This window comes from Solanum lycopersicum, chromosome 11 (genome assembly GCF_036512215.1).
Source record: "Solanum lycopersicum chromosome 11, SLM_r2.1".
Classification (NCBI taxonomy): domain Eukaryota; kingdom Viridiplantae; phylum Streptophyta; class Magnoliopsida; order Solanales; family Solanaceae; genus Solanum; species Solanum lycopersicum.
The window spans coordinates 30,134,024-30,160,769 of NC_090810.1; the positions used below are offsets into that span (position 1 = coordinate 30,134,024).

At 34.3% G+C, this 26,746-nt stretch overlaps 1 protein-coding gene across 1 annotated transcript; it reads left to right on the forward strand.

Annotated features, from left to right (window-relative positions):
- Window positions 1–597: 597 nt before the first annotated feature.
- Window positions 598–4,670, forward strand: LOC101249518 (GDSL esterase/lipase At1g71691-like). Its single transcript, XM_004250630.5, has 5 exons — window positions 598–962; window positions 1,090–1,217; window positions 3,476–3,715; window positions 4,000–4,249; window positions 4,360–4,670. Exons 1-5 carry the CDS (start codon window positions 605–607, stop codon window positions 4,578–4,580), a joined length of 1,197 nt encoding a protein of 398 aa, XP_004250678.3. The 5' UTR covers window positions 598–604; the 3' UTR covers window positions 4,581–4,670.
- The last annotated feature ends 22,076 nt before the right edge of the window (window positions 4,671–26,746 follow it).

Below are 26,746 nucleotides of genomic sequence, written 5' to 3' on the forward strand. Positions count from 1 at the left end.
ATATCTATCTATCTATCTATCTAAATAATTAATTACTATTATATATATCTATCTATCTATCTATCTATCTATATATATATATATATATATATATATATATATATATATATATATATATATACTTTCTTAGGATATTTACTATTACAATATTTATTTGGGATAATGCACAAGTACCCCCTCAACCTATGTCCGAAATTTCAGAGACACACTTATACTATATTAAGGTCCTATTACCCCTTGAACTTATTTTATTAATAATTTTTTACCCCTTTTCGGTCTATGTGACACTATCTTGTGGGCCCAACGCTGGTTGATTTTTTTCCAAGCTAGTGCCACGTAGGCCAAAAAGGGGTAGAAAATTACTTATAAAATATGTTCAGGGGATAATAGGTACTTAGTATAATATAACTCATGAATTTCGGACACAAATTGAGGGGGTACTTGTGCATTTTCCCTATTTATTTTTATAAATACCAAATATCAAATATTAAACTTTATAAAACTGCATATCAAATATCAAAATATCTAAATCGCAGTGTTAAATTCTTATATTTTGATATGATATTTGATATTTATAATACCATACGTTTATAGAAAGAACATTATGAGCAAGTCATTTAGTGGTATAGAGGTGAAAGCATTGACTCCTCTCCAACCACTTATTAATTATAAACCCTCTCATTCCCTTTCAACAAAAAAGAAGAACATCATTAACATTATGTTTCACCTCTTATTTCTGGTATTTTTGTTGGTGAATATTGCAACTTGTGAATTAGGGGAAGGTGGAAGGAGGAGGGGTTTGATTCCTGCCATGTTTATATTTGGAGACTCTTTGATTGACAATGGCAATAATAATAATTTGCCATCATTTGCAAAAGCCAACTATTACCCTTATGGAATTGATTTTGATGGTGGCCCTACTGGTCGTTTTTCCAATGGTTACACTATGGTTGATGAAATTGGTAACACATGTGCATTTATTATCCATCTCTATCAACATATATACATTTATGTTTTTTTTTTATTGTTTAACCAATATATATTTGCATAAATTTATATTAATTGTTTTTTATATTTTCATGTGGACAGCTGAACAACTAGGATTACCACTGATTCCAGCACACTCAGAAGCTTCTTCATCAGGAGAACAAATGCGGTTTGGAGTGAACTATGCCTCTGCTGCTAGTGGTATTCTTGATGATACTGGCAGGAACTTTGTGAGTTCATTAATCTTACATACATGAATCAATATTTCTTTTATAAAATAACTTCATCAAATGGCATATTCCTTAATCTTTCAAGGTATAAAATCCAATTTTACTAGTATCATATGGCATAAGAAACGCTTCATTATGTTCCCTTCCTCATTCTCCTTTTCTATTTGGGAAAGAGGCTTGATTTAGCCCAACTTTATAATTTGGAGCTCATATACTCTCTATTTAAAAAATTGTCTATATATATTTAGTACAGATTCCAAATATAAAAAAGTAAATATGTGAAAAGTACAAAATAAAAAACTGAGCGAGATAAGAGGAAATTAGTAATCAGAATTCAATAAGTTTAATTTATCTTTCATGCCCCATTTCTTTTACAGTTTTTTAAACTTATATCCTATTTCATCGAGCTTTTTTTGAAAATATTTCTTGTACTTTTTTTCTCTTTTATATTGCAGTGTTCTACTCTTTTTTTTCTTCTTAAATTCAACCACTAAGATATTATAATATATATTTATAAGATAAATAATTGACATTGTAGATTTTTTAGTTCATTTAATTCAATTTTAGGGTTAGTCATTCGTGAAAAAGACAAATGATGAATAGAAAAAATAAGTTATGCTTAGTTTTCATTTTTTTTATAATCGAACTGAAAAAAAATAACAAAGAACTACTAAAAGGTTAAAAGGGGAAAATCAATTAATTAGATTATATTAAAAGATTATTCACGACTTTTTAATTTCTTCATTCGATTAACTTTAGTTTATATATTTAATAATTTTTTGTAAATCAATTTCAAGTTTAATAATAATTAATCGTTAGTACATGGAAAGTGACTTGGGTAGAAATAAAATGAGAAATCTTAGCAAGAAGAATAAAAGACAACATCTAAAATATGTCTAATAAATTTAAACAAAGATAAATTGAAAAAAGAAATAGCATATAGAGAAAATAAATGACAAGAAAATGTTGCAAGCAAAATTGAACCCATAAGCATCTCAATCAAAGTTGAACACCTTAGCTAATGAGTCGTGCCTCTCTTTTGTTTTGAGGGGGTTCATCTTGATATATGTATTCATAAAATCAGAAATAGACCTTATGTATACATTGTAATTTTTCAATGAGGAGGTTCGGGTGAACCCCTGACCTCCACGTGGGTCCGTCCCTATAATGCCCTTGCCGTTATAGAAATGACTCATATATGTTCATTTTTTGACTTTAATTTGAGAAAATGCCATTTGGCGTTTAAAATACCTCACTCAATAACTTTTCAACATACGTATCCGACCCAATTGGAAACAAAAAAATAACCACCACTCAAATAAACCTAACACCATTTTATTGAATCATCCCCACGCTCAAGGGAGAAAAATATATAAAAAAAACAATGTTAAGGTTTCGGTGAGCTTTGAACTAGGTCAATCAGTCTCAAAAATGTTGAAACTCTCAGGTATGTGTCAAAATTGTCCCTTTACTCTTCTCATATCAAAGGATGGAGAATCAACAACATTCTAAGTCAAAACATTGAAGCCTAAGCTTACTTGTGGCGATCCTTTTGTTGATCCATTGGCAACGTATCGTACCTTGGTTGTTTATTTCAAGGACGAAGTTCAAAATAATCCAAGACACACTATGAAAGAAATGACAAGAATTTTTTTAAAAAAGATTGTCACATCAAATGTCTCGATTTTTAAACTATAAAGCTGAAACAATGGCTCTTGATAAGTTGGAAGGAAGATGACTACAATATGAGTTTTTTTTAATGGTAGGGTTATATATAAGTTAATTTTTAAATTAAGGATATATCAACTCAAAATCATAAAGTTTAGAGTAAATTTTTTTTTCTTTTTAAATATGACGAGCTTCCATTAGTCCGATAAAAAAAAGCAAAATGACCACTCAATTTTTAATGAGCATTTCTATACCCAACTTGTAAGGGCCGGACTACCTACCCAAAAACTTCTCCGAGTCCCAAAACAAGTATTGCGTTACCAAACAAAAAATTATTTCTAAATATATGTTGCTTTAGATGCAAAACCCAAATAGTAAGTAGTAGTAATTGTTTCCAATTATACATTTAGATTAAGTACTCCATCCGTTTACAATTAATTGTCATATTTTTTATTTTTAGAGTCAAATTATAAAAATTTTAATTAATATTTTATAATATATTTTTTCATCATATTGATATGTAAAAATATGCAATGCATAGTACTTTTCGTATATAAGTAGTTTACTACTAATTTAATATTTTGGTGCAGGTTGAGCGCATTCCATTCAATCAACAAATAAAAAACTTTGAGGATACACTTGATGAAATAACAGACAATCTTGGTGCACCGGATGTGGCACAAGCATTGGCAAAATGCGTCTTCTTTGTAGGAATGGGAAGTAATGACTACCTCAACAATTACCTTATGCCTAATTATGACACTAAGAATCACTATAATCCTCAACAATATGCCAATCTCTTGGTTCAACACTATACAGAACAACTCACAGTAAGATTTTACTTTTTCTTTAACTGACATCTATGCCCTTTAATTTAGGTGTGCACAAGTAACCAGTTAAAAGTTATATACAATTTTGTCGTCCTATGTGTATTATGTCACATAGGACATATGCGTCTTTTTATACAAGTTTAATGTCTACTTTTAAAGTAGACCTAAAGTTGGAGGGCATAGTTACAAGCTGATCGAAACCAAATTAAAGGACATATATTTATGTATTATACCTTATTTTTTCTTTCACTTTCATATACTTAATATTTATATTGAAATTTCAGAGATTGTATAATCTTGGAGGAAGAAAATTTGTGATTGGTGGAGTAGGACTAATGGGTTGCATTCCAAGCATTCTTGCAAAAAGTAATAGTAATGTGTGTTCAGAAGAAGTGAATGAGCTTATTCTTCCATTCACCAATAATGTTAAGTCAATGCTTACCAACTTAAATGTCAATCTTCCTGGTTCCAAATTCATCTACATTGACATTAAGAACATGTTCCAAGATCTCCTTACCAATTACAGACAATATGGTAAGCAACTTTTTTTTTTCACATGCATGGACAACCATATGATTGAACGTCGAGCAAACGAAAGTGTGTTCATATATATACTATGTTTAATTATTGTATTGATATTGCAGGATTTAGTGTGATAAATAGAGGGTGCTGTGGTATAGGGAGAAATAGAGGACAAATAACATGTCTACCAATGCAAACACCATGTCCAAATAGGGATCAATACATATTTTGGGATGCCTTTCACCCAACTGAGGCAGTCAATATCTTGTTTGCAAGGAAAGCTTTTAATGGTGGTACTGATGTTGTTTATCCCATCAACATTCACGAACTTGCCACCCTTTAATTGATTTGTGTTACTTAGTTGACAATATATGAAGATCATGTGTACTATTATCATGTGTTACAATTGAAAAATCTTTACACGTTAATGCTTCTTCTTTGTTGCCTATTGTACTTGAAACTTAAACTCCCTTGACACCCTAGTAAACAAAATACAGTATATATGCCACCTAATTAAGGGCTAATCATGTCCTAAAAAATAAATGCTTTTATCCCAAAACCAAATCTTGAAACAAGAAGAAACCATCTTAAATTTACAATATATACAGCAGAAAGGTCTCAAAAAACCTATAGTGAAAATGGGGTGGTCTAAGTGTATGGATATATAGTACTACCTTTTAGATGTCTTGGCTTGACCTATTGACCCACCGTAGGTCCATTTGGCCAAAGAAATTGGGCATTACACCTTTCAAGTAGGTCATCAACCCACTGCTCCCTTTTAATTTGGCGTTTGTATTTATTTAGTAGGTGATGCAACTATTTGTCGTTATTGATTAATATAGGCCACATATATAAGTTGGCGTTTCTAATTCTTTAGTAGGTGATGCAACTAATTTTTGTTATTAATTGATGTAGGCCACATATATAAGTAGATCTAGTAAGTAGGACGTTCAAACAATTTGCTCAACCAAGTGGGACGTCTAAACAAATAGGATGTTTAAACAAGCAAGACGTCTAAGCTAGTTGGTCACTTTGTCCATCATTCATTTTTCTTTCCAAATAATACTTTTTTTTAAAAATTATTACATTCACTTTTGCAAATTTTGAACACGTTAGACTGAAGTCTTAATTATATTCTCCTTTCTTTTAACTCGAATAATCTCGTGGATGTTAACCGTATACTTTTGCTTTTGGCGAAAGTAGAAATCTTGGCGACAATGTCTTCTTCAATTTAACATAACTTTTAATATAGAACTCGGATTGATGAACTATTTATTTTACTGAAAACTAGACCCAAAAACTGTTGATTTGAAAGTTAGTACATCCTTTGATTATTCATATGTAGGGAGATATGATTTTTAAATCGGAAAAGGACGAAAAATACTCTTGTGCATTTGAAAAGGTTTAAATATATCGGTAGTAACTTAAAATTTATCAAATATAAATTTATAAAGTTGTTCGGATTATATTAAATTAGTGCATATATTAGTCCAAATAAATATTATGGATTAATATAATTGATTTGATATTTAAATTCAAAAAATATGAACTTAATTAAAGTCCCTCCATAAAGCCCATATGACATGTCATTTAGAATTGATTGACCGAAGGGAGTCCTATTCTGATCATAACTCCTCTATTCTAAAACTATAAATAGGGGTCTCATATTTCAGAAAAGAAAGATCATGAATTTTAAAAAGAAGTTAGAGAAAGCTCGTGGATCAAAACCTGCATATTTCTCTACAAGTTCAAGAGTTCAAACATTCAAGAACGATAAAGATCAAGAACGATCAAGATCAAGACTGTCGGATTCAAGATCAAGATTGAAGCCCTTGGATTCAACTAGAAGTGAAGATCAAGATAAAGTTCAAGTCAAGATCAAGATCAAAATCAAAATGAAGTTCAAGTCAAGATCAAGACCGTCAGATTCAATATCAAGCTCGAAGCCTTTAGATCCAACTAGAAGTCAAAATCAAGATAAAATTCAAGTTCAAGTTCAAGATCAAGTTCAAGTCCAAGTCCAAGATCAAGATTAAGATAGAGATCAAGATCAAGTCCAAGTCCAAGATCAAGATAGATATCAAGATCAAGAAGAATCCCAAGTCCAAGATCAACTCCAAGTCCATGTCCAAGATCAAGATCAAGATAGAGATTGAGATCAAGTCCAAGTTCAAATTCAAGTTCAAGTCCAAGATTAAGATAGAGATCAAGTTCAATTTTAAATCCAAGATCAAGTTCAAAAATAAGCTTTAAGCCCTTGAATCCATATTGAAAAGGCAAATTCAGAGGAATCATAGAGATTGTAACACTCACATTTGAAATAATAAATCGATTGTTGCTATAATTTTTCATTCTTGATTATTGGTTTCTTGACTCGAATTTTATTGTCTACAAACTCTGGCACACCCAGTGGGACAATCTCTAACTCCCATCTCAACTTTTCAAGCATCAAAGAATAACCAAATGTCTTCCACTATAGAAGAACAACTAGCAAGCTTAACTAAAGCAATTGAAGGCCTGACAAAGTGCGCACACAAACAAGATGCTAAACTTTTCAAGCTAACAAATAAGATAGATAACATGATTGAAAGAAGATCAAGTCAATCACCTATGAAGCTTTCTAAAATTCAAGATGAAAGAGAGACTTGTGTAAAATAAACAAAGATAAAAAAACATTCATATCTCAAACTGAAGGTTTGATTCCAATTGATCAATTACAGAGCTTTATCATAGAGGCTATCGAAGACAAGTCTGAGTCTTTATCTAAATTTTCTCCCATATATGCAAAGCCATATACACAAAGGACTGATAACTTGAAAATGTCTGAGGGTTATCAACCTCCTAAACTTCAACAATTTGATGACAAAGGAAATCCAAAACAACATATAGCTCACTTTATTGAGACTTCTAATGCTGTTGGGACGTATGTTGATTTTCTTGTTAAAGAGTTCATTCGATCTCTCAGAGAAAATGCCTTTGATTGAATTCTATAGATAGTTGGAAGAGATTAGAGCAAAAGTTCCTTAATCGTTTCCACAACACAAGACGTGTTATTAGTATGATGGAACTTACAAAGTCTTGTCAAGGTGAAGATGAATTAGTTTTGACTTTATCAATCGCTGGAGAAGTCTGAGCTCAAATACAAAGATCGCCTTAGCGAAATTTCTAGCATTGAAATGTGTATCCAAGGTATGAATTGAGGTCTTCACTACATTTTGCAAGGATTAAAGCCCAATACATTCGAAGAGTTGGAAAATCGTGCACATTACATGTAATTAAGCATGGATTTAAGATAAGAACAACAATCTCCTGTTTATGGACCTCATAAATATGAAGATATATAATAACTCCAAAGTTGGGGCAAGTCTGCATCTGAAAATGACTTTGAAGAGTCAATGTATATCTAGACGCTCCTTAACGCATGAGCTTAAATTGGAAGTTACAATGCTCCTTGAAACACGAGCTTAAACTGTATGCCACTTAAATCTTCAAATCCTTGAAACACAGGCTTAAACTGTATGTCACTTAAATATTCAAGTTGAAATGCTCCTTGAAACACGAGCTTAAACTGTATGTCACTTAAATCTTCAAGTTTGAGTTAACTCTTCAAGTTGAAATGCTTCTTGAAACATGAGATTAAACTGTATGTCCCTCAAATCTTCAAGTTTGAGTTAAATCATCGAGTTATAATGCTCATTGAGACACAAGCCTAAACTGTATATCATAAAGCTCTTGAAATTTGAGCTAAATCTTCAAGTTGAAATGGTCCTTGAGACACGAGCCTAAACTATATATAATAAAACTCTTTAAATTTGAGCTAAATCTTTAAGTTAAAATGTTCCTTAAGGTATGAGCCTAAACTACATGTCACTCCTGGCCCGCAAGAGTGTAAAATGGGTACGTCATAACAACAAAAAATCACTCACTCCTTTATAAATACGTTGTGACTTGATCCTCTTCATTGAGGTACGTAGGCACTTAGAACCATATAATAAGTTCAGTTTCATGAGTGTCAAAAAATAAAATGTTTCCACTTGATCTATTACATGAGATAAAGCTATGAGTAATCTTTCATAAAATTTGAGACTTGAACCAAATGGTGGTGACTCAATGGGGGAAAAACCCTTATGAATAAAATTGTTTCAAGATGAAATCTTCAAATATCCAAATATTCAAGTTGAAGTCTTTAAATTCTTCAAGCCTAGTCTTTGAATGATAAAATATCACGACAAGACTTGAAGAAGGGGGCATTTGTAGTCACTTAAAATTTAATAAATATAAAATTATAACGTTGTTTGGATTATATCAAATTAGTGAATATATTAGTCCAAATAAATATTATGGATGAATATAATTGATTTAATATTTAAATTTAATAAATATGAATTTAATGAAAGACCTCTCCATAAAGCCCATAAAACATGTCAATTAGAATTGATTGGCCGAAGGGAGTCCTGTTCCAATCACAACTCCTCTATTCTAAAACTATAGATAGGGGTCTCATAATTCAAAAAAGAAAGACCAAGAATTTAACAAGAAGTAAGAGAAAGTTTGAGGATCAAAATCTATATATTTCTCTACAAGTTCAAGAGTTCAATAATTCAAGCATTTAAGAACGATAAATATAAACAACGATCAAGATCAAGACCGCCAGATTCAATATCAAGCTCGAAGCCCTTGGATTAAACTTGAAGTCAAAATCAATATAAAGTCTAAGTTCAAGTTCAAGATTAAGATAAAGTTTAAGTCAAGATCAAGATCAAGATAAAGTTCAAGTCAAGATCAAGATCGCCGGATTCAAGATCAAGCTCGAAGCCCTTAGATCCAACTAGGAGTCAAGATTAAGATAAAGTTCAAGTTCAAGTTCAACATCAAGTTCAAGTCCTAGTCCAAGTTCAAGTCCAAGTCCAAGTCAAAGATCAAGATCAAGTCCAATTCCAAGATCAAAATCAAGAGAGAGATCAAGATCAAGATAAAGATAAATCCCAAGTCCAAGATCAAGATCAAGACATAGATAAAGATCCAGTCTAAGTCCAAGTCAAAGATCACGATCAAGATAGTAAGTCCAAGTTCAAGTTCAAGTTCCAAGATCAAGATAAAGATCAAGTTCAAGTTTAAATACAAGATCAACTTTAAGAACAAACTTAAAATCCTTTGAATTTATATTTGAAAATATAAATTTAGAAGAATTATATAGATTATAACACTCACATTTGAAATAATAATTTGATTGTCGCTAATATATTCCGTTCTTGATTATTATTTTATCGACGCAGTTTTTTTCTCTACAATACCCTTTATCCACCTATTGAGCTAAAAATATCCTTTAGTCAATCTTTTCCGACTATTATTACCCTTTAAACTAACAACCTTATTTTTTAAAATTATTACATGACATCTTTTTATTGAATAAATTTAAATTCCAACCCACCAAACTTTTCCCGATCCACCCGACCCATATTTTCGTTGACCTAAACCCAAATCCATCAGAAATAATTAGTAATGTAATTTGTCAAAGAACGGGAGGAGACATGGTTGATATGATATTTCATTGCATCCACGAGATGAATATTGAAAGTAGAATGATGGTACTTCAATTTGTAACTTCTTCTGTATTCTTTGCCGTAGTGTTTTCATTTGCCATCAATCCATAGTTCTGGGAGAATGCGGACTAACATAATATGTGTGTGTGTGTGTGTGTGTCTGTGTATGTGTGCGTGTGCGTGCCTCTGTGTGTGTGTGTGTGCGTGTGCGTGTGCGTGTGCGTGTACGTGTGTGTGCATGTGCGTGTGCGTGCGTGTGCGTGTCTGTGTGTCTCTTTGTGTGTGTGTGCGCGTGCGTGTGCGTGTCTATGTCTGTGTGTGTGTGTGTGTGTGTGTGAATGTCTGTGTGTCTATGTCAAGATAATATAAATAAAATGAAAAAACTATCAAGAATTTTATGTGAAACCCTTTTAAATAAGGAAAAAATCACGGGCCAAGAGGATCAACTGATATCACTGTAGTAAGAAATTTTACACTGTGTAGTAACAAATGCAATACTCAAAGTGACTACTACACACTCAAATGGAATAACACTCTTTTGATTTCCACCTTACTAAAGCATCACTCACACTCTATTTTTCTTCATAGACTATTTTCTCATATAGTCTATGAAATAACTCACTTTGCTCTCAAAATTCCTTTTCCTCTCTAAATTGGTGTATATTTGGAATGAGTAAGGACTCTCTATTTATTGGATAAATCTACTCCTAATGATGTCACAAATGACATCATGAAAATACTAAATTTTCAAACTTTGCAACTATGTAGTTATCTTGGTAAGGTTTAGTTGATATGTAGTTGTACCAAAGTGAGACCTTAATAAAATGGGACTGGAACCCCACAAATCCTCCCCTCTAGTCCCATTCGCTGGAAGGAGGTATCTTCATCTTCTTTAGAGAGAGAGAGAGAGAGTTCATACCCACAAGTTTTTTGCATAACTTAGACTTGTTTTTGGTATCGTCTTGGTAAACATATATGTAGGATTTTCACTTGTGTGGATCTTTTTGACATGAAATAATTCACTTTCAATTTCCTCATGAATTCGATGATATCTGACATCGATGTGTTTTTTCCTTGCATGAACATGGAGTTCTTGCTCAAGTCTATTGCACTCTGGCTGTCAAAATACACAATATGCTCCATCTGATGCAAATCAAGCTCTTGAAAAAATTGCTTTAGCAATATCATCTCCTTGTCAACTTAAGTAGCCACAATATACTCTACTTTAATTGTAAATAGTGCAACACACTTTTACTACTTTGACTGTCATGGTATAACTCCCCTTGAAAAATTAAGCAAATATCCAGTAGTGGATATTCTGTTATGAAGGTCACCTTTTATATCAGCATATGTATCGACCTTCAAGATTGAATCTGATGCTCCAAAACACAAGCATTCGTTCGAGCTTCCTCTAAGATACATAAGTATCCACTTCACAACTTCTCAAATGTCTTTCCCTTGGTTTTTGAGATATCTACTGAGAACACCAACTGCATGAGCAATATCAGAATTAAGGCATACCATTGCATTAGTTAGACTTCTGACGACGGATGAATCTAGAACTTTTTCCATGTTATATTTCATAAAACATAATTGATTATGATCTAGGTTGCATTAAGATAATCATCCATTAATTGTGAAATGATTTTCTCAATTATGCATGAATTGTGAGAGATTTTCTCATATTGAGGGTGTGACACCTCTTAGACGACTTAGGTGAAACTAGAGCCTAACATGTTTGTAGTAAGGGTATAAGGTGATAAAATGGTTTATAATGTGTTAATGAGACATTGTCTAAAGATTTAGGTGAGTTGGAAGTCAAATGTCAAGAGACGACCAAGACGTTCGACGACGAGTCACATATATGCCTTATTTGTTGTTATGTGCTTATGTGTGTATTTAATGAGATTAAGACATCCTTATATGAGCTTTTATAGTGTTTGTAGGAAGCATGTTGAGTTTCATAACGTTTGGGGGTCAAACGTCCAAGAATGTCCATGACGATCGAAAGGTTTGCCTCAAAACGACCTTGTGTGTCTTCGTATGTTTCATCAAGTTTTACGCGTTAATATTGGATGAAATTGATGCGAGAGGTATTATACTCGTAACCAATCATATTTGGTATGGAAACGTCCACGCAAACATCCCCAAGGACCAACCAAGGGTCCTTGAGGAAGACCCTTTACAAGAGCCAAAAGCTGTCAAAACCAGCCCAACCTACGGTTGGCTCGACGACCAGTAGGTTATTAGATGCACCGTAGGTAAGGGGTGTAGGTTGGAACTTAGGCGTGGGAGGTTGCCATCCGTTTGGACTAGTCTCTGACCCAAACCACAGACATACAAGATGGTCTATTGGTTGGGTGACGGTCCGTAGGTGACTAGGCATCGATGGTGCCTGCAACCTGCGTTCACTATAAAGTGAAGGGGTGAAATGGTAATTTTACCCCACGTCCAAATAATTGTTTGGGCGGTTTCTTAAGGGTATTATAGGTATTTTAAGTGAGTTTATAAGTCCTATATACCTTGATAAATTCATTATTCTAAAATTAAAATCCAAAACCTCTAAAGAGTTCTCCAGAACTCCATTGAAGCGTGAAGGGAGATTGAAGATTGAAGGTTGATTTCTCCACCAATTTCTCTCAATTTTCGTGGATTATAAAAAGTTAAGGTATGATTCTTCATCCTTGAAACTCTTTTCTTCAAGGAGCCAATCTTCAAAGTATTTCTAAAGTCTTCTAAAGATGAACTTGTCCAATTTTGTAATCTATCCATGTGTTCTTGCATTAAAGGTTGAATATTGATTGAATTGTTGTTAATTAGATGATTTTAACTCAACAACTCTATGAACCCATGTAATTCATGTAACCCTAGATTTGACTACTTTATAGGTGAATTGATTATGTCTTAATAGTATTGAATTAATGTGTAGATTGATTAGGGATATTGAATTATGAATGAATCATAATAGAATCATTAGTTGACTGCCCTATATTCATAAATCTATGTTAAATTATCTTTAATTCATCATGTAATGGAACTATTGGATTGAATTGAGAATCATAGCCATAGGTAAGGGCCTTCTGGTATTGTATTGGATGATTAGCTATCGATTGAAGTGGTGAGAATGGATTGGTGGTACGCTACCCTAATTATCTTTATTTTATGTAACTTAGGCATTTAATTATGTTGTGATTGGTATGGTTCACTTATGAGGGCGGTGCTATGTGTTTTACTTATGAATTATGTGGCCTTGTCGGCGTTACTTTATGAATTATGATGATCATGGTGATATAGTATGATGATTTGTGTTGTGACTTATGTGAATTATGAGCATATATATCTACATGAGATTAAGGTGAAAGTATGTGTTCTTTTCTTAACATTAGGAGATCATGTTACACTATGACCATGTCCTTTTATGTGTAGTCTTATAGTTGATGCATGATTCTTCTTATTTAGGTATTTGAGTCTTATAATGGTTATATTGATGATATTATAGTAGTGAGTAGGGTTACCTATAGATGATATTGGTTATGCCTATGTGCTTCTATATTGATATGTTATGTATGGAGTATTTTGTGTCTTGTTTTGGTAACTTGTGTCGCTTACTTGATACATCTACAATTTGAATATGAGTTCTTGACTTAGTATGTTAAAGCTTCTTAGAATTGTATGTATGATTACATGTGACCATGAATGTTTCTAAGAAGGTCCTTTATGTGGAATCTTCATCCTAGATGTAAGGTAAAGATATCCTTGAAATCGAAAGCCGTATGGTATCCTTCTTGTGTGAATGGTGGACTTAGGTATTGATTGGGTTTTTAACTTGATATGGAACCTCTTCATGTACTCCTTTATGTAAATTACTCTATGAGAACAAAGGCTAGCACCTAGTGAGTATGGTTATGGGAGTTGCTCTATTTGAATCATGAGAATAAAGAACAAAGAAACCCTTTATATTCCTTAACCATGTGCGTACATGGGTTGTGTCCTAGTTCTACAATTGGCCGTAGAACAAACCTACAATGGAGTAGGTTCTTAACTCCGGATTCTATGCCTAGCTAGTATGGTCCATGTCTTTTATTGCCTATTCTCATCATATGGGATACCTACTAGTATTGGAGAAGCTCTATGAAGTTTAGGTGGTTGTATGGGACACTATCTAGACATTGCATGATTAGGATTTGAAGATGTTAGTGAGTGAGTCCCTAGGTCTTTTCCAAGACCATTACTTGAATGTCCTTATGTGATGAATTTCTCATAAATGAACTAATGAAAATAATGACTTAAGTTAGAAAACATGTAAATGAATAGTACTTACCTAGAGTAGCTTAAGGTTGTCTAGTTAAGGTGTGAAGGGGGCATAGGAATGATCACTTCATATCTTACCTAGGGAAGTCTTATGAAAGACTCTAGATAGGAAAGCTGATTGACACATTAAACATGGTCTAAACTTAGGTAGTCTTAAGGATTATTTAGGAAATCTTGGAGAGGGTGTATGGAAGTTCACTTCTTGATTTACTTGAGTGTGTATTTTAATAACATTTGGGAGGAAAATTTCATATTACATATATGCTATTATGTGAAGTGAGAATGATCTTACTCTAGATAGCCTAAAGGATCTCATGTCATATGTTTTGGTGTATTGTAAGTATATTTATCTCATTATAGGTAGTCTTAAGGATCATTTAGGTGTGCTTAGAGAGGGTGTATAAGAGGTCTCTCTTTGTCTTACTTAAGTGAGTCTTAGGATAACTTGTAGTGAGAGGATTGCATGCTTAAAGTAATTCACTGTAATGTTGGGTTTAATTCACTGTAAGGTGACTTAGTTCATTGTAATATTCCTTAATGTTTGATAAAATGCTTATGTGATGTATTATGTGTTTCTAAGATGTTAAATATTGTTCTTATTCTTATACTATGATGTTTTAAATAAAAGGAAGCATGTTTATAATAAATGTCTGTTTTCATGATTTTATACATTAAGCCATACTTAGTACAAGTGCTTGTACTAATTCCATATGTTTTGTTATATAAAGGTGTAGGTGGAAAATGAGAAGCGTCTTTAAAGGAAAGCTTGGAATCTAGTAATCATTCAAGCTAGTTGAAGTATGTCCTCACTTGACTCAAGGGTATAATCGTCTTTAGAATTCTTATTTCAAAGTATTGTAATATATATTAGATTGTTATATTCGTATTGTATGGGTCGTGTCCAAAGTATCATTGAGTCTAAGTATGACATATGGTGAGATTTAGTGTTTTCTATGATTTTAATATGAAAAGACGTTTTAAGATAATTCGTGTAAAAACTTTTAATTTCACACTACTTTTCATACATGTATGCATTGGATGATGTCAAAGGGCTTGTACAAGACCTCCGAGAGGTCAAGTTCGCCATGCCATGACCTAAGAATTCCCTAGCTTCTAGGGTATACATGTGGGTCGTGACAATGGGATCATTGTTTGGTGAAAGGTTTTTGATTTCATCCATGATTCAAGATTTAAGAAGCTATTCTATGATGTTTCTAGATTGAATTAGTAACTTAATTATTCTTTTCCATGGATTATGGTATGTGATATATCGTGAGATTACAATATTTTTGATGCACTTTCACTTAAGTTTTGTGTGTGTAGGGACATTTTGTATTAGAACTAATGTTTATTGTTCTAAATTTGTGGGAAATAGGCTTGGAAGAGGTCGAGAGAGGAACAACTGAAATTCTGCAAAAGTGGCCTTTCATGGAAGTGACACACAGATCGTAGGTCCAGTCATTTTCTGTCAGTGGTTAGGCTTGGACTGACTTCAGGAAATCTAAAGAGATATGGTGCTACAGAGGAGAGTGATAGACTGTAGGTCAGCCCACGGGACATCCAGTAGGTACTTCGATTGGTTCAACAAGTAGAAGTTCCAGTGTCCGATTGAAAGGTCTAAGTATGGAGACACAAAAAAGGACCCACGAATTGCGGATCGACCTATGGTTTGTCTTGCAGGTCCGTCTTTTGTATCGCAAGATTGAAGGTTCCAGCTTCTGAGAAATTATTTAATGGGCCACGGAAGGTAACTACATACCTTAGGTCAGTCCACGGTCCGTAGGTCAATATCATCCATTGAAGCTGCGTCCAAAAAAATTTATATCCTTATTTCGTTTCCTTTTTGTTTAGGACATGTATTTCTATATATATGGCATGTAAACTTCATTTTTGTGGTTAGACATTTTTGGTTTACTTATAGTTTTTGGTAATCTCTTGTGGAATCAACTTTGCAACTTTAGCAATTTGATTTTCCAAGTTTGTTTCAAAGGTTTCAATTTGCAATTCAAGTTGAGATTTTGGATTTCTCACTCTTATCATAAGTTCATGAATTTCTCCTCTAAAAATATGAATTTTTTTCTTCCAAGCATGAATAACTAAATCCACAACTAGGGTTGTGGGGATCATGAACAATTAACAACGTATGAACAATAACTAAGTAATTAACCTTGACTTGTCTTGATGCATGCATCGATAATTCTTTCGCTTAGAAGTCTTTTTAATAAGTGCATGCTTTAGATCTCTCTTTGTTGCTATTTACCGGACCAAGGAGGTAGTTATTAATAAAAGAATTATCAACAAAGGTTTAGTTTGATACTATCTAATAGTCTAATTTCAATTGGTGAGTGGGTGAAAACTAACCATACATTGATGTGATGTCTAAGATGCGGTAAAGGTAAGGGTTAGTAAATTATACACATGTAGCCAGACCAAGGTGCGGGGTTAAATTTTCTATTTGGAGGACCAAGCACCTACAGATACATATCTTACCACTTTGCATGTGATATATAAGGAAAGGATTACTATTATCTAAATTACTGCGTTATGAGCTTGTAAGGAACACATAGACCCTAGTTTATTTCTCTTTTTCGTTGATAACAAAAAAGTTTAAATCTTTCTCACTTGCTACTTAACAACAATAAGTTATTTGTTTCACAAACAGCTGCCCTTTACTTACTTTTTTCAAAAATAAGTTGACTCAACAGATATAATTGTTAGTTAAGTTTAAGTCTAAACCATATTCCTTGTGGGATCGACCCCAACCTACAAGTTAGATTATTTATTTGATAACAATCGCTTATACTTCTTTAGGGAGGTGTAATTTGAGCGTATCAAATTTTGAGGCCGCTTTCGGGGAATAAGGCTTTTAGATTAAGTTTAACTACATTATTGACATTAGTCAATTATTTCCTAATTTTACTTATTTTTTTTGTTTTCCACACATTTTTTCTCTAGTGTATGCAAAGTAGACGAGTTGAGGTGAACCATTTTACCCCATATGATCCAGAGTTGAGTAGAACTTTGAGAAGGATGAATAATCAAGGGGTCCAAGTCAACCCAATCGGTGGGAATCTAAGTAATGGAGTTGAGTTGCAACCTCCTAGGTTTTTTAATGAGAACGTGAAGGTTCATGCCTATACATTACTTGGAAATATATTGAGGGTTCAAAATACGCTTGAACCAAGGCTGCAAGATAACTACAGAGTCAAATTTAATGCTATTGAATCTAAAGGTCCCATTGTTCTCCCTCCACTACTTCTAGGGCATATATTCGTGGTAACTAGTAGTTTGATGCAGATGTTTCCAACGAGGGGCTTGTTTCTGGGATAACTTTGAAAGATCCGCATGGGATCATCACCAAGTTGAGGAATGGTTGTAAGAGTTGTGTGGGGCGATCGGAGTTGTACATGGACGTCATAAAGTTGAGAGTATTCCCTATATTATTGACCGGAGATGCTGCGATCTAGTTTTCTTAGCTTTCCTTTAACTCAATTCATACATGGGACCAACTGCACAAGGTGTTCACGGACAAGTACTTCCTATTATCCAAGAAGTTTAACCACAAAGACAAACTTAAAAACTTCGTAAAACTACCTATAGAGCCTGTGAGTAGTTCGTGAGATACTTTTGATTCATTCATAAGAAGTCTTTGAATCACCGCATTGATGATGATTCACTTGAAGAGTATTTCTATAGAGCTCGAGATGAAAATGGTAAGATTGTGCTTGATACTATAGAAGGAGGATCATATGGTGAGTGCATTTTTGTTAAGATTGCTAAAAAATTGGAAAAGATTTCCCTGAAACAGTTAAGTACGGAGCACTCAAAAGTTAGACATTGAAAGAAGCACACTTGTAATTCAATTTGCGCCTAGTTAATTTCCTGATGACATTCGTGAGAAGATGGCTCGAAGAAGCACAAAACTTGGGTTGGTATTGAAGCATGTAGGCGGAGGTCCATAGTTGAATGACTTGTCTTAAATTGGTTAAAAAGTTAATGCCATTGTAGAGTTGATTAAGCAACTCGAACAGAAAATAAATCAGTTGTCCAATACAGTAAAGACATATCAGCCTAACACCACTTTCTAGCAATACCATCCATAATTCGAAGAATGATGGACATTACATGGTACTTACTACTCGAGGAGGTAAACAAACCATTCACCTACCTATGCCGTCTGAGTGTGGAAATTGTGGTTGAAAGAGTAGATTATTAGATTTAGGATATTAGAGAGTCCGAGAATACTATAGAGAAGGAAGTGGAGATAACTCAAAAGTTGTTCCCATGGATAGACCTCCACCTCCATTCCCGTAGAGGGAAGAAGGAAGAAGGGAAATACCACAGGTTTATTACTATGTTGAAAAAACTTTCCATCAATTAATTGTTGATAGAAGTTTTGGAGCAAATGCGTAGGTATTCAAGATTTTTGAAGGATTTGGTGATTGAGAAGAGGGCCGTTAGTTTTGAAGATGATGATAGGTTGCAACATTAAGTGGTATTTGTAATAGGTCACTTATGCAGAAGAAAGAGAATCTTGGTACTTTCACTGTTCCTGGCATCATCAGGCTGTTGCATTTTGCAAAGGTGTTGTGTGATTTTGCTGCTAGTATTAATCTGATGCCATTTTCTATTTACAAGAATTTGGGTTTAGTGTCTCCAAAACCAACTTCAATGTGATTACTCATGGATGATAGAAGGTGAAGAATCCCATTAATTCTCTCCAAGATGTACTTGTGAAAGTGGAGTCATTTTTTTTTTTTACGAATTTTAGGATACTTGATTTTGAGGTTCCCATCATCCTAGGGAGACCATTACTTGATATTGGGCGCACCTTGGTTGATATAAAGATAAAGCCGATAAAGTTCTAATTGAATAGTGAAAAGTTGAATTTTAATATCTGTAGGTCCATGAAGCAGGAAAGCGGTCTCAAATCAATATCAGTGGTGAGTCATATTGAGGGGCGAGATTCTGATATGTCAATTGAAGAGAGGTTAAATGTTGATGCATGTTACAACCCTCAAAATAAAGTAGCTTAAACTAGAGCCTATCATGTATGTTCTGAGTTAATAAGGTGTTAAAATAATGAATGTTTGGTTTAGGGGTCAGACTGTAGAGTTTGGAAATCAAACGTTAAAAAATGGCCAAGACGTTTGGAAACTAGTCCTTGTGTGTGCTAGTGTGCCTTTGCATGTTTTATGTGGTGTTTGGTATCTAAATTTATAGGAGGGGGCTCTAACATCTTGATTAAAATGTTTAGGGTTGAAGTGTTTGGTCACGACCCCCAAGGACCACCTTAAGGGTCCTTGAGGAGGACCCAAACCTTGGCAAGAAGCTGTCAAAAACTGTCCAAATAACGACCCTAAAAGACACTCAGTGGTTCAAACAACGCCCCTTTGTTGGGGGGATTGTTTCCACACTTAGTATTGGGAGCTTATCCCCCAAAAATTGAGACTCTAAACCAAAAGATGCCCCTAATTGGATGCCCCGTCGATCTAATGATGCCCATTAGTTTGGTGGTTGTCGTTTGGCCTGCAACTTTCCTGCAAGTTCGGCGAAAGTGAGGGTGATTTTGGGAAATTCACCTCGTCCTAATTAATTCCTATACGGTTATGTTGGATAATTTTTGGTATTTTAAGTTATTTAAGACTGTAAAACCTAGACTTAGAATTCATTATTCAAAATCAAAACCCCAAGATCAAAAGAAGTTCTATGTATACTCCATTGGAGCGTGAAGTCAAGTTGAAGCTAGGATTGAAGTTATTCATTGATTTCTCCATCAATTTTGTTGGATTTATTCAATTAAGGTATGGTGATTTCATCCTTGATTCTTCTTTCATTCAAGGAGCCAATTCCAAAGTCTTTTCAAAGATCTTCAAAAACCTTGAATCCTATTGTGAATTCTAAGCATGGGTTGTTGCATGAAAATGTTGAAATGAATGTTTTATGAAGTAATTGATGTTATTGCTGATTTTATGATCTAAACTTATGAACCCATGTATTCCTTGAATTTCTAATTTTGACTCTAAAGTGGGTGAATTGATCATAACTTAATCTTATTGAATTCATATGTAGATTATATTGGGCCATTGAATTATGTATTGATCAATGTTAGAATGTTCATAACATACATTATATTGTTAATATGTATATTGAATGTTGTTGGATTATTGATATGGATGAATTGTTGGCTTAGTGTTGTGTATCTTATCATTATTAAGATCTCTTATTGTGTGGATTGGTTGGAAAGGATTAGGAATGGTGAAGATGACTTTTGGAAGGTGGTGAATTGACCTAATTCCTTTATGTACTATAGAATTTACGTTAAATTTTTATTGATTTGTATGGTCCACTTATGGTGGCGGGGTTTAATTGTTATAATTTCTATGAACATGTCCTTGTCGACATCATTATGTGAAATATGGTATGATCATGATATGGTAATGTGAAGGTATAAAGTAAAGGTGCTCATGTATTGTCTATATGATCTTATATGGGTGCTATAATGATATGATTGAATGTACTTCCTCTCTAGTTGTTGATATATGATGATTAAGGACTCGGGAGCACATTTATAGAATGATGTTGTGTCTTGATTAGTAGACTTGGGTCCCTCTTCTTGATACATTAAAGATTATATATTATGAACTTTTGGATTTGGTTGACTTAGGTGCCTTCTCCTTAATGTATGAAAGTTATGTGAATGTGATCTTTTTACTTGGTGGGCTTAGGCACTCTTGTCATGTATGTGTGTGAATGAATGAAAGAATGGAAGTCTAGGATCGGTAGACCTATAGTAGGTGACCTTCTATGAAATACTAATATATAACCTTGAATATGAAAAAAATGTTAAGAATGTGAACCTTGAATATAAAAATATGGTTAAGAGAAGCCTTAAAGTGGAAGACCGTAATTGTGCACTTCTTGAGTGGAATGATGGACTTAGGGATAGGTTGGCTGGAACGGCATGAAAGTATCTCTAAGGAAGTCATAAAATCTATCCTTGGAAATATTATTATGAGTTGGTAGGACTTAGTGATGGTATATTCATTAATACACCTATGGAATGAATTACTATATGAGAACAAATGCAAAGCACTAAGTGGATATGCTTAAGGGAGTAGCTCTAGTTGAGTATGAGACTAGAGTACAAATAAACCTTTTGACATCCCCTAAACATGTTCCTACATGGGATGTGTCCTAGTTCTACCCTTGGAAAGTAGAACACCTTCCACGGTGTGGGGTGTATGACACCAGATTCCATACCTAGTTAGTATGGTCTATGTCGATTAATGTCTATTCTCATCATAGGGGAAGTATATTCTAGTTATTGGATATGTTCTACAACGTGTGGATAGTGGAACAAATGACACGAGTAGGCCTTGAAGATGCTAGGATGAGTTCCGTAGGTCTTCCAAGACCATTATGTGAAGTTCCATAGTTTTTTACTTGTTTCTTAAATGGTTTCAATGAATAATGTTTACTTAATGAAGAATGTGCAATATAAAGGTTCTCATCTAGGGTATCTTTGAGGATTACTTAGGTGGGATTGAAGAGTGTGTATGGGCAGTCTCTTCATATCTTACTTAGGTGATTGTTAGAGTAACCTTAGTTGGAGAGTCTAAATGATGAAAAGGAATATCCTTATTTTAGGTAGTCTTGAGGATCACTTAGGTGTGTGTGAAGGGGTTGTATGGACAACCTCTTCACATCTTACTTAGGTAGGTCTTAGAATAACCTTTGGTAGGGTATCTAAATATATATATGGATCCTAAGTGATTATGGCCATATCATTTGGATTATTTGAATATGTCTTTTATGCGAATATTGACTTGAAGATGGTTATTATAATTATTTTATGAGGTTTCTATCATAAGAGCATGAAAAATATATCTTTAAGAAAATGTCCGTTTTGGCATGATTTACTTGCGTGTTCACCATACTTAGTGTATTCTATGTGCTTATACCATATGTATCTCTGTCTCTACAAGTGTAGGTGGTTAGTGAGGATTCTCTTAGAAGTTGAAGCTTGGGAAAAAGCATTTCCTCAAGAAGCTTGATATGTACTCATTTGTTTGAGGACATGGATGATGTTTTAGTTTCGTTTTCTAAAAGACTTTGTAATAGACTATAGTTTCTTTTGAAATTTATATAAGGGCTGTGACCCTATGATTTTATATGTGTCTAAGATGGATTATGACGAGACTTAGTTTTTTCTTATATTCTATAAAGATTTTGACTATTGTTGTTAAAAGTTTTAATTTTGCATTACTTTTCATATACATATGCAATGAAAGATGCCTAAGGGATTGTATAAGACCTATGAGAGGTCAAACACGTCGTGTAACTTCTAGAGTAAAGGGCTGTTACAATGAACTTGCTGCGGTAATGATGAATTTTGAGGGTGATGGTATTGAAGACTATGATGAATTAGTTGCAACACTTGAAAGATTCGAATTCCGTTCTAAACCCAAGAGATTGGATCAAGATATGAAGAATCGTGATTCTCCACCCACAAAACCACTTGTCGAAGAGGCTCCAAAATTTGAGCTAAACACTCTACCATCACATTTGAGGTATGTATTTTGAGGAGATATGGTACTATATCAGTCATTGTTGTGATCGATTTGAATGAAGTGCAAGTAGAGACATTGATTTCGATTTTTATGAGGTTTAAATGAGTTAGTGGTTGGACTATTGTGGATATTATTAGGTTTTCTCTTGACATTTGTTCTCATACAATTTAACTCATGCTTGATCATAAGTCCAGCATCGAGCAACAAAGGCGCCTAAGTCCACCTATGTAAGATGTGGTGAAAAAGGAAATCATCATGTTGTTGGAAGCTTGAGTCATTATCCCATAGCAAATAGTAGTTGGGTTTGCCTTGTTCAGTGTGTACCCAAGGAAGGTGGGATTAATGTGGAACCTAATGTGATAAACGAGCTTATATACGACATATGAATGGATAAAAAGTATGCATGAACTACCATAAATTGAATTCTTGAACAGAATTGGACCACTCCCCTATATCGTTCATGGATCAGATGTTCGACCACCTTACTGGTAAGGGTTGGTATTGCTTTCTGAGTTTTTTCATGTTTATAGACACTTTGAAACTCATATTGAAGATTCACGCTTTATTCTAAGTCCACACGATGGTTATTCGGGATATAATTAGATCTTCATAGCTCCGGAAGACCAATAAAGACCACATTCACTTGCCTTTATAGGACATTTTGCCCTCAAACGGTTGCCATTTGGCTTGTGTAATGCTATAGTGACCTTCAAGAGTTACATGATGTCGATATTTTATTCTGATATGGTGGAGACACTATTGAGGTATTTATGGATGATTTTTCTGTGGTGTGTTACTCATTTGATGGTTTTTTAGATCATTTGACCAAGGTACTTAATTGGTGTGAAGAGTGCAATCTTGTTCTCAATTGGGAAAAGTGACACTTCATGGTGAAAGAAGGGATAGTTCTTGGTCATCAAATTTTTGAGAAAGGTATTGAGTTTGATAGAGCTAAACGAGGTAATAGAAAATCTTCCACCACCTATCTCTGTTAAAGATATTAGAAGTTTTCTTGGGCATGCATGCTTTTACATGCAGTTTTTTTAAGGATTTCTCGAAATTGCATACCTATTGTGCATATTTCTCAAAAAAGAGTGTAAGTTTAATTTTTGTTATGAATATATGAGAGAATTTGAAGAGTTGAAAGCAAAGCTAGTTTCCACACCTATCATTATTTCACTGAATTGGGGGCAACAATTTGAAATAATGTGTGATGCGAGTGGAGTAACGATTGGTGTGGTATTGGGACAGAGGTGAGAAAATATTCTTCATCCTTTTTGGTATACCAGAAAATCTCTAAATGTGGCTCAAAAGAATTATACAATGATGGAACATGAACTACTTGCGATGGTTTTTGCATTCGAGATATTTCTATCCTACTTGTTGAGTACTAAGAAAATAGTTCATACTAACCATTTTGCATTGAGATATTTGTTGCCTAAGAAGGATGGAAAATCGAGGTTGATTAAATAGGTGTTTTTTCTGCAAGAGTTTGACTATGAGGTTAAAGATAGAAAGGGGACAGAAAATAAAGTTGCCGATCACTTGTACAAATTAAAGGAAGAAGCTATTCTCAAGATGGAAGATGTGGCTGAAATTGATGACGCTTTTCCAGACGAACAGGTAATGGCTGCTTATCATTATATGATTCCTTGATTCACAGACTTTACCACTTGGAAATCGATCTGGTTCCATCAGAATTGTCCCTTTACTACAGGAATACATTATGGTAGCAAAACTCGTTCCCTGTTCTCTCATTTATAAGCGTCTTTGGAATGAACACATTCTAAATCTCTTCAAGAGAACCACTTGTGCAATTGAATCAAAGGACATCGATAAGGCATGTGTATACAACCCGTACTGAAAGGAGCACAAAGTAGAAGAATGTGTGGAGTTTAAGGCAATGGCCGCAACCTTATCAAGACTGGGAGAATCACCTATGACCAACCAGAGCCGGACATACCGATCACAAAACATACTATGCTTTACTGCCATTACTTCATGCCTTTCAAGAGAAAAATATTGTAAATCTATATGAAACTAGTTCAAAAGGGGGTCTTTGCCCCTATCAATAAGAATGATGAAACCTTATATCCCATTGAAAGTGAAATTCGAAAACCTTGCCCCTATCATGAATTCACGGATCACAACATTAGAAGGTGCCTAAGGTTTTGCTATGATCTAGAGTCATTAACCAACAAGGGAAGGATCCAATTTGAGTTTACCTCGTGAGTAATACGACAATCAAAAGAAGAAGAAGCTTTGGTGAAAGGACAAATCTACCTTTTCGGGGGCCTTATTATATGATTTTCACTTTCCTTGTAATCATAAACAATGAATGAATGAAAATGTGAATTTCTTTGTACTTAAACTACATAGTAATTGAATTCTCTTTGGGAGGTCAACAAATCTTGAGAAATTCAACAAGAATACCTTATCTCAACACAATTCAACCTTCCCGAGTCACTAGTCACAAATTAAAACAAGTAAATTCCATCTTGTCCAAAAATTAGTCCCCATTACTCGTAGATTAATATGTCCTCAAACGAAGTAACTATTATGTGTTAACATGCTCTCTATGTGCAATTTCAAATTATTTATCCTGAACTAAAACTCATAAATTTGCCTTTGAGCTATTTTTCTTCTTCATGTAGTCAAAATAGGTTTGTGTTGATAAACTGGATGATCATCGTTATTTCACAAGATCTAAAATCCCTACAGGTTCCTTCTTCAGTCAAAGTTCACAGAAGGGTAAAGTAGCAATCAATGATAACAATGAAGAGATCGTCCTTACTGATGTTGTGGTGGAAGCCTGCCATTTACGATAAAAATGAACTAATCATGCAACTGATGTAGCAGATAACAGAGATAAGGGTCGAGATGCAGAGAAGACAAGATCTGCCTAATCTAACTTTCGCTTTCAATTCTCTGGAAACAGGAGGCCTTCATTTCACTTTCCTTCTTTAAGAGCGGAACAAGTTTTCCAGTCTAGCTCATGATACCTCAATCGTCAACCTAACCACCCAAAATCCCCATTTTGCCTTTACCTCCTATAAGACACTTCCCCTCTTCAAAATATCAATCCTCAAGTTCCACCTCCCCCTCAAAATGCCAACCACCAAACCTGTCCACATTCTCAAAAAGAAAACGTGTGCAGCCCGCAAATTTCCCTCCACCACCAAAACCAACATACCAGCCCACAAACTTGCCCTAAAAATTATCGAGCCCTTTAAACAACCAGAGTCCCTCCATTGCCCTACCCGTTCCTCAAAAAGGCACTTTCAAAATCTCGGTCCCTAGTGAGCATGGCGCCCATGGTTCAGAGCTCGACAACTATGAAGAGAGAGAAAGAGAATGGAGGTCAAAGAAAAAGGTTTCCATGCCATATATGAAGGAAGAGGTTTGGAAGACCATGAAAGAGTTGTGTGTATTCCTAAAGTGGCCGGTTTGAATTATGAGGATTTATGTATTCATCCAAATTTTTACCTCCCAGAAGGGTATAAGGCGCCAACATATGATGTTTTCATAGGAATAGGGAACCCCTTAGTGTACCTGAGGGATTGTAACCAACTTTAGTCGAAGTCTGACTGGATAGAATCTAGAAAGGTTCATATCTCTTAAAACAAGTCTGCGGCCTAGTTGGAATGCATTGGCTAATGATTTTATCTAATGAGTCACCTATAATGTGGACATTGTTCCAAATCTTTATTCCTTAGAAAAATAAAGAAGAAATCGAATGGAAGTTACAGAGAATTTCCATATAGGTGGAGAAAGAAACCGGCTAGAGTCGGCCTCCTATGTGTGAGAAGGAAATTGTATAAGTATTCATATGGGTTCAAGATTCCTAATATTACGATAGAATCATGTTTCTCGTTAGAGCAAAGTTTGATGAGATAGTCCAAATAAGTGAGACTATCGAAGACAGATAGAGAACCAGGAAGATTGCCCTATTGCTGCCTCACCCAGATCCTAGTGTTTATTGAAGAAGAAAAGAGAAAATGTCTTCTATCTCTTATGAGGGGAATAAGACCCCAAAGAGATCCTCATTATACCAAGATCGTCCTCGACCCTCACAGAGTTCA